The sequence below is a fragment of the Mesoplodon mirus genome, assembly GCF_964341445.2.
Source record: "Mesoplodon mirus genome assembly, chromosome: 11".
NCBI classification, from domain to species: Eukaryota; Metazoa; Chordata; class Mammalia; order Artiodactyla; family Ziphiidae; genus Mesoplodon; species Mesoplodon mirus.
Window position 1 is genome coordinate 16,543,253 of NC_138987.1, and position 8,308 is coordinate 16,551,560.

At 36.5% G+C, this 8,308-nt stretch overlaps 1 protein-coding gene across 1 annotated transcript; it reads right to left on the reverse strand.

The window, feature by feature from the left end:
- Positions 1-695: 695 nt before the first annotated feature.
- LUM (lumican) lies at positions 696-8,099 on the reverse strand. Its single transcript, XM_082636943.1, has 3 exons — positions 7,937-8,099; positions 4,640-5,527; positions 696-1,533 (listed from the first exon to the last, which is right to left on the reverse strand). Exons 2-3 carry the CDS (start codon positions 5,505-5,507, stop codon positions 1,379-1,381), a joined length of 1,023 nt encoding a protein of 340 aa, XP_082493069.1. The 5' UTR covers positions 5,508-5,527; positions 7,937-8,099; the 3' UTR covers positions 696-1,378.
- Between the last annotated feature and the right edge of the window lie 209 nt (positions 8,100-8,308).

Here is an 8,308-nt window from a genome sequence, read left to right on the forward strand (position 1 = left end):
TAGTTGTGGTGTGCGGGGTTTTTTTCTCTTCTCTAGCTGTGGCACGCAGGCTCTCTAGTTGAGGTGCGTGGTCTCAGCAGTTGTGGCACGTGGGCTTAGTTGCACAGTGGCATGTGGGAACCTTAGTTCCCCGACCAGGGATCGAACCTCTGTCCCCTGCATTGCAAGGTGGATTCTTCACCACGGGACCACCAAGGAAGTCCCCCCTGAGTTGTATCATTTTATAATAAATGAATAATCTAGTGAGTAAAGAGTTTTCCTGTTCTGTGAGCTGCTCCAGCAAATTCCTCAAGTCCAGGACAGGGTCTTGGGAACCTCTGATGTATAGCTTGTTGGTCAGAAGTGGAGGTAACAATCTGGGCTTTCAACTGGCATCTGAAGTGGGGAGGGAGGGCAGTCCTGTAGGACTGAACCCTTAACCTGTACAATCCGACACTATCTCCAGGCACATACTGTTAGAACTGAGTTGAACTGTAGGACACAATTGGGATCTGCACACTTTTAAGCACATATTGTAAGATGTGTTTAAAAACTCTTTACAGGTGGATGCTAGAAGCAGATAATTTAGTTAATGAAAAATTCTATTTAACATAAGTAAAATATTTCAGGCTAGAGTTTTTTTTGAATTCGAATCTATTATTTTATCTATTTTTTATAGGAGAGTTACGAATTTCACAAGAAGTCAAACACAGTGATGCCATTTGCTATGTTTTATTTTGCTATTAGCTTGTTAAACATAACATGCAAATAATCAAAAAGAAACATACATATGACTTAGAGTGAAAAATAATTCTAGAAAAGAAAAGTTTCATTAGGTAAGTATATATTCCTAACACTAAAAATACTGCTTTAATTGTATGTGGTTTCATGAATTTTGTCTAATTTGCAAGATCATTTGTCTCAAAATTTACCATATATTTTTCAGCTAAACAAATTTGAACACTGAAATTTGAACATTGAGATAATTTGCTTCAAGACAGTAAACATCCATATGCATGTAATCCATGCTTTTTGGCACATTAAGTTAAGGTTTAGAAATTATTAAACTTGGCTGACTTCCATGAAACCAGTAAAAAGTTTTCACATCATTTGACAGGAGATATGAGAAAAACCACTAAATTTACAAACAAAGCATTAATTTTATTGTCTATGTGTGTGTGTGTGTGTGTCTGTACTTGTGATGAAACAGGCCTGCCTTTCATCTTTTCTTTTAAAAAAGTAGTAAAACGTTTACAAAACATTTTCCCTCAGAATTTGAAATGTATGGAAGTAATAAACAGCAACAAAGAATGAATACTATAAAAACTGACACACAAATAAACATAACCATAAACTGCTGTTCCAGGATATATCTCAATATAATTGGAATTAGTAGATATCAATTAACGGTGATCTCATTTGCTACACGTAGACATTCATACATATCAGGTGGCAGACTGGTTTGGGTGATGCGATTGCCATCCAAACGTAAATGTTTGATCTTGGAGTAGGATAATGGTCCCAGTATCTTACAGAAGCTCTTTACTTCAAACTCTGGAAAATTAAAGAATGAAACACTTCAATTTTTTTTTTTCTTTTTAGTACATGGGCTTGAAACCATCATTTTTAAAAACTTTCAAATCTATAATAATATCCAATAAAACTTTTTCCCACTTATTTGATGTATCTTTGAATTTGGAACTACTAAAGGAATATTTCAGACTACCAAATAGCCCAGCAATATTTAGTAAAGAATACTTATGGTAGGTCAGAAGATTTAATGAAATGTTTCAAGGAAGAGAACTTATTTAAGTTCTTGATTTAGAAATACTTGCTTATAGAAGGACACTCAGTGAATGTTTCATATTGTCTAAGCTTTAGTTTGAAATATTAAGTCTAGCCTGAGGAAACCTAAGATTGGTGCTGTTATATGTATGAGCAATCTCACCAGTGTAAGTATTCTGGGTTTTTGCCTCTTAAAATACAAGGGGTTAAATAGATGAACTCTAAACAGTTTTCCAACAACCGCACTTCATGACAAAGATTCAAAACTCCAAAGCAAAAACCAAATCATGGAATGTCCACCATCTCAGCTCATGCCCTTTTCTTCTGTGGTCAAAAAGCTGCCACAAATGAACAACTGATTTAATTTTTAATGGACACTAAGAAGGTTACTGGATAGCATGGTCTGTGTATGTATATGGAAACTGCCTATGGTTGCCCAAGTCTATTTCAGATTAACCTTATCTGGTCCTGTATAGTGTTATTTTCTTTCATTCTTCAACTCTAGCTAACAGAGACTTCAGTGGAAGCCCAAACACACTGCAGTCCTTTCCTCTAAGATGTTGTCTTAAATAACTCATCTGTCAAATTCCAGGGTTCTTGGTTATGGTATCTGCCTCTGAAGTATAGAACAATGGAAAAAACATGGGTTTAGGTCTATATTAGTTTTTTACCTCTGTCCTTTACCATCTGAGACATTTATCAGATCTTCTTTTTAGGTATATCTATCACACTGTGTGGCATGAAGATTACATTAATTAATGTATGTAAAGCACTTCACACAGTGCTAGCTATGTACTAGCTAGCACTAATATACTATGTACTATAGTATAGTATAGTATAGTATAGTACTATTATACTATAGTATAGTATAGTATAATATAGTATAGTACTATTATACTATACATAGTATAGTACTATTATACTATGTACTAAATAATTATTGGTGTCCTTTTAATTTTTTCTGTTTTCTAAATTGCTTTACACTAGGAAGATCTGTGACTAGCTTAATGCTTAAAGTTGCAGGTTTGAGATATGACAAATTGTTTTTGGCTGGGTATTTCCTAATATTGGAAAAACATTAAGGGACTCTTTTTACCTTAAGAAAAGGTGGGCAATTGGTATGCATAATCATTATGCGGCAAGATAAACTAAGTTGAAGACACACATGCAAAGTCACACGGCAAGAATTCCTGAAATCTGTAAACCTAAGTGTCAATGATAAGGAAGGGAGAAAGGTAACTACTCACTTTCAAATGACTATATGTGCAGGGCATTGGGATTTCAGCCTCAGCTAGGCACTGAGCAGCTGCTGGCATTTCTCCCATAGTCCATCTGTCCTATCTCCTACATTGGCTCTTCGCTTTTTACTCATACAATGAAAACTGCTTTTTCCACCTTCAAATGCCCCTGCATCTATATCTCTCCCCTTTCTTGTCTCATAGTAGGAGGTAGTCTTGCTCCTGCACCTAACCTCCACCCACCAAATCTAATGGATTTCTTCAGCCCTCAAACATCTTAAGTCCCATTAGCATTTTGGCCTGTCTGAGTATCCTTCCTCCTGACCACAAATGTTTATAATGTGGGACCATATATTGCCACATAGTGAATTTTGCCCCGGAAACAGCTGTAAGGGTTTAGCTCTGATAGCTTGACTGTGTATTATATGACAAACAAGCTTTGCAGACACAAGAAAGAACACATGGCATTGCAGAGTTGGCAATCATGGACTCCTTCATGAGAACACCCCAACCCTACTAGGAGTTACATGAAACTATTGCAGAATTACAGAATTACTATTGCAGAATTATATTAATAAGGCACACTGAAATTGTTTCTTCTGATAAGAGTGTCAATATCCTTACCCAGTATGACAAGGGAACCAACTTTTATAATATAAAGATGTTCAATTTCAATAGATTATTTTGCACATAAAATCATTTACTATGTGAATCAGTGTTTCCCACCTGAGTTTTCATTTTAAAAACTTCATCTGTGAATTATAGGTTTTTTCTTCTTCCAACTTCCATTAAAGAATAAGGTAGGGATTGGTGAATGTCAGTTTCCCATCTGAATCTTTATAGCTTAAAATGAAAAATGTCCCAGGAGACCAGAAGAGTACATAAGCAGCTCAAGTGGAATAGGTCAAACTCCCACCCAGCAGATAAATGAAAAATAAACTATGGAAGTAAGAGAAAGGAAGGAGAAACTGTGGGAAAATCAAATGAGGTGAAGGGTTGTGTATAAGAAAAGGGGCTTTGTCATTCTAGTAAAAAATATTCCAAACCCTTATCATGTTCCTCCTTAAACTTTCTCACAGTCCTCATAAGAACACCATGAAGACCATACACACCAACCATAACAGGGATAACAGAGATAGATGATGGTCATGATAGCGGAGTAATATGTTGAGTCCCAAGTAAAGATGCCAGAGGAGACCGTGAGTGTACACGGGCTGCTCTGGGGACAAGCAGGAGAGAGATGTAAAAGCCTCTGCTGGTTGTGGACTTGTTGATTTCTCTCTCAGCTACATCTTGTCAAGAAATAAATGTAGACACAAATCAAAGTCATGAAAGAGGCAAATAATAAACAGATAAAAATCAAGAGATAACACAGCAGGATTAATTAGCCCAGAGTATTACATTTGAAGAAATGAGTGCTTAAATTCTATGACCTTAATGGTTTCTTACCTGGACACTCCAAAGCAAAGCCAGATACTGTATAAATAACTAAGCTAGAATTCTATATTCTAGAGAAATATTTGTTGGCATTTTCATTTTTTTAAACTGGAGCCAGATGCAGTATTTGTGTCACACAACTTAGGCATTTAAAACCTTGAGGAAACATCAATCAATCATAGGCACAGCTTTCTACTTACTTTCAAGTTCATTGACTTCCAGGTAATAGTTTTCAAGGTTTTCACTGACAGTCGGTATGTTTTTAAGTTTATTATAGGAGAGGTCCAGCTCCAGCAAGGATGATACATTAAAAGAATTTCCAGGTATTCCACTATCAGCCAGTTCATTATGAGACAAACGCAGATACTGCAATCCATTAAAACGCTTGAAATACTCATCAGGGATGTCGCTGATCTTATTGTTGTCTAAGTAGAGAGTTAGAAGAGATACTGGGAGACCAGAAGGCATTTTGGTCATCTGATTGAAGCTCAAGTCAAGGTATTCAAGTGACTTAAGACCTTTAAAAGCAGCTGAAACAGTATCCTCTTTCAGCTGATTGTGTTGAAGGTGGATAAATGTCAGGTTAACCAGTCCATCAAAGGAGCCAAGCTTCGAGATCTTGTTGTTAGTGAGCTGCAGGTCCACCAGAGATTTGGGAAGTGGGCCCACAGATTCTGTCAGATTGTTGTAATTTATATGCAGCTTCTTCAGTTGTTTCAGTTTAGAGAAAACTTTTCCTTTTATCTTGGAATTTTCTAGAAGGTTATGATCTAGAATGAGCCACTGCAGATCAGTTACGTTTTCAAAGGCCTTATCATCAATATGGTCAATCTGGTTATTCCTAAGGTAAAGGTACTTGATTCCTACAGGCACCATTGGCACACTTTTCAATTTCAGCTCATCGCAGTACATGGCCGTTGGGTAGCTTTCAGGGCAGTTACATTCTGGTGCACAGTTTGGTGATGATCTCCCATAAATCGATAGGGGGAAATCATAATCCTCATAGTAGTAGCTGCCACTGGCACAGCCAATTAATGCCAAGAGGAGAGGAAACATACCTAGATTCATTTTGGCAAATGCTTTGAATCCTAAATAAAGTGGAAACATGTATTATTATAAAATAGTACCCTTTCAGGAAAAGTATACTAAGAAGAAAGAAAATGCATTAGCAAATGTGAATTTTATTACTTTATAGTGCCTTTTTTTTTTTTTTTTTTTTTACTGCACTAACGATGCCTTGTTAATTTGCATTTGAGGAGTAGGTTAAGGATGTATGTTTACAACGGGTGGGGAAGTGAACAGATTCCAGGGCAGATTGCATTCACATGCGCCCCCTTCTGGGCAAGCCAAGCCTAACTATCCCAGTCAACCTCTCTAGGTCCTTCCTTAATTAAATATCTTCCTGCAAGAGGTTTCTGGGAGGTGCCCATTAACCACCATGTTAGAACACTGCTTCAGAATACCTTCAAAACCAGAAGAAATGAAAATGAGAAGACAATTGTAAATTGTACCCTCTACCCCGCCATTCAACATCATTGAAATGTCTCATTAAGTAGATCCTTACTGAAAACGTGGGCAATCTATGATGTTGTCTGGAGGAAAGCTGTTCTTCTGTGTGTGTGGGGGGGAGTGGTGGCAGTCGTGGCACGTTCCTTTAAAAATGTCTTTATGGTTGATTCTGAGGAAGGGGAACAGAAGTCTTGGTGGGGGGGGTGTGCATATTATTTCACCTTTTGTTTAACATTCTATGCTTTTAAGCACATAACAAAACTGTGTTTGAAAATTAATATTTAGTATATTAGGTTTAGTAAAATTAATGTCTATTCATCAAGGAAACGTCACAAACTCTAAACATTTTTTAAGCCTAGAAAGAGGTCTAACTGGTAGAGAATGATATTCTTTTCAAAGATTTGAATGAATGTTTTTCTTTCTCTCAGTGACTCACAATTTGTCTACATTCTTCATGTCAAAATTTAACAAGGCAGGGTTTGCTTATCTGGATTTTAGTGCTCTCACTGAATGGAAGTGGGAGAGATGTGGAACTGAGGAAAGTCTGTATTAAACAGTGGCATTAAGAGCCATGTAGGAAAGGACAAATTTGAGAATATAAATTAAAAACAATTTATAACAGTGATCTTCTCATATGAACCTCTTTCTAAGGTGAGGTTCAAAGAAGTACATTTCAATCGCTTGGGGAAGCACCAGGTCAGCAATTAGGTAAAGGGAAATAGGATATAAGAGTTGGGCTTTTGTAGAATGAGGAGTTATAGCTGAGCAGTTGGTAACTCTGGGAGGGAAATTGTTAATGTGAAGCAGTGTCCACATTCCAATGGATACCATAAAAAAATCTCTTCCTGTGAGAAACATGGTACAAGCTTTTGGATCTAGGTAGTTTGGGATAAGCAGGATTTTCTACTATCAGGAATTTTAAACATCTTTGCTTTGCTTTAACTTGGAATTATAAAGCACTTTGTTTTAGCAGATGAAACACTCAAAAACGTTGTTAGAGTGACTCTTATAACTGACATAATGTAGCCAGATTCTTTGTAAATTATTCTCTAAGATTATGATGGAGTCATTTAATTTAGTTGACAGGACTTGGCCATGAGATCTAATGTAATTAGTGCTAATGTAATTATAGGATTCTTTATGAGTTACAGTTATGTTAATGTTGTAAAGATTTTTCTTACTTCATTAATAAGCTTCCACCTTAGTTTAATTCAGTATACACTAAACTAGACATGGGAACTATAGTGCGAATAGTAATGGAAAATGCTTCCATATTTTTTTGGCAGAGTCAAAACAAGGGCTCTGAATTCAAAGAGAATCTGTAACCGTATAATGGCTCCACTATGAAGCAAAACCACGCTTTACTGTCCCCCAGTATTTTCAAATACCTGTGGCTATGAAGAAAATGCTTTTTTTTTCTAAAAGTAAATCACATTTACCAGAATTTCTTTAAAACATGTTCCTGTTTCTTAAGACATACATCCACAATCCAAATCTTTAAAATTAACAAAATAGAAATAAATAATCCTTTAGCTCACATTTTATAACAGCATAAAATGTTTATGGCAAATTATAACAAATTATAACAACATACTTGTTGCAAAATATTTTGATGACTGATTGAAGTGGCCCTTCTTTGCTCCAAAATTACGTTCTAACAATACTAACATATTTAACTAATTACCATGAAATAGCAAACATTTTAAATGCCATACTTTTTCACTGTGTCTAATTTTCTCATTCCAACCTTGAAACTTTTTATAACTTCCTTAGCTAAGTAAGGCATTATAGACTGTATAAAATGTATCTCAAATCTATAAATCATGGAAAGTATATTAAGCAAAATGTGAAAGTAAATGCTCAAAACTGTGGATTTGCTGTTGAATAGCAATTGGCAAAGTTGCTCTGGAATTTTTTCTGTTCCTGTTACAATAAACACCGTCCCAAACAGTCAGCATCCCCAGTGCTATAGTTAAAACAGCACTTACCTTACTGTCTTGACACTGCTTTCGTTAATTCTTAAAGCAGATGCTCTGCTTGGTGGACAAGAATCCACCAATATATGCTGTAAACTCTGTCAGGACGGAACTGGCTGCCAGATTCTTAGTGATACAAGAGCTGAGTGGGGGAAACCCAGCCCAGTCACGCCAGTCTCTGAATGGAGTTATGTCATTGTGGGGATCTTGTGGTGTGGCATGCAAACATTCTGCTCTCTAACGAGGTGCAGGTGGACTTGGTGAGCAAGGACAGCCCAGCTCACTCCCTATGGAATAAGAGAGAGATACGTGCTGAACCAGCCCCAATACCATAGCTTTTAATCCCAAATTGAGTACTGCTGCAAATGAGGCATCTCCAGTGAG

Excerpts from the sequence above, each read along its gene's own strand:
- LUM (XM_082636943.1), bottom strand. The coding sequence starts at position 5,507 with ATGAATCTAGGTATGTTTCCTCTCCTCTTGGCATTAATTGGCTGTGCC. Across the intron at positions 1,534-4,639 it reads GGAAGTCAATGAACTTGAAA|AGTTTGAAGTAAAGAGCTTC; the intron begins GTAAGTAGAAAG and ends TTAATTTTCCAG.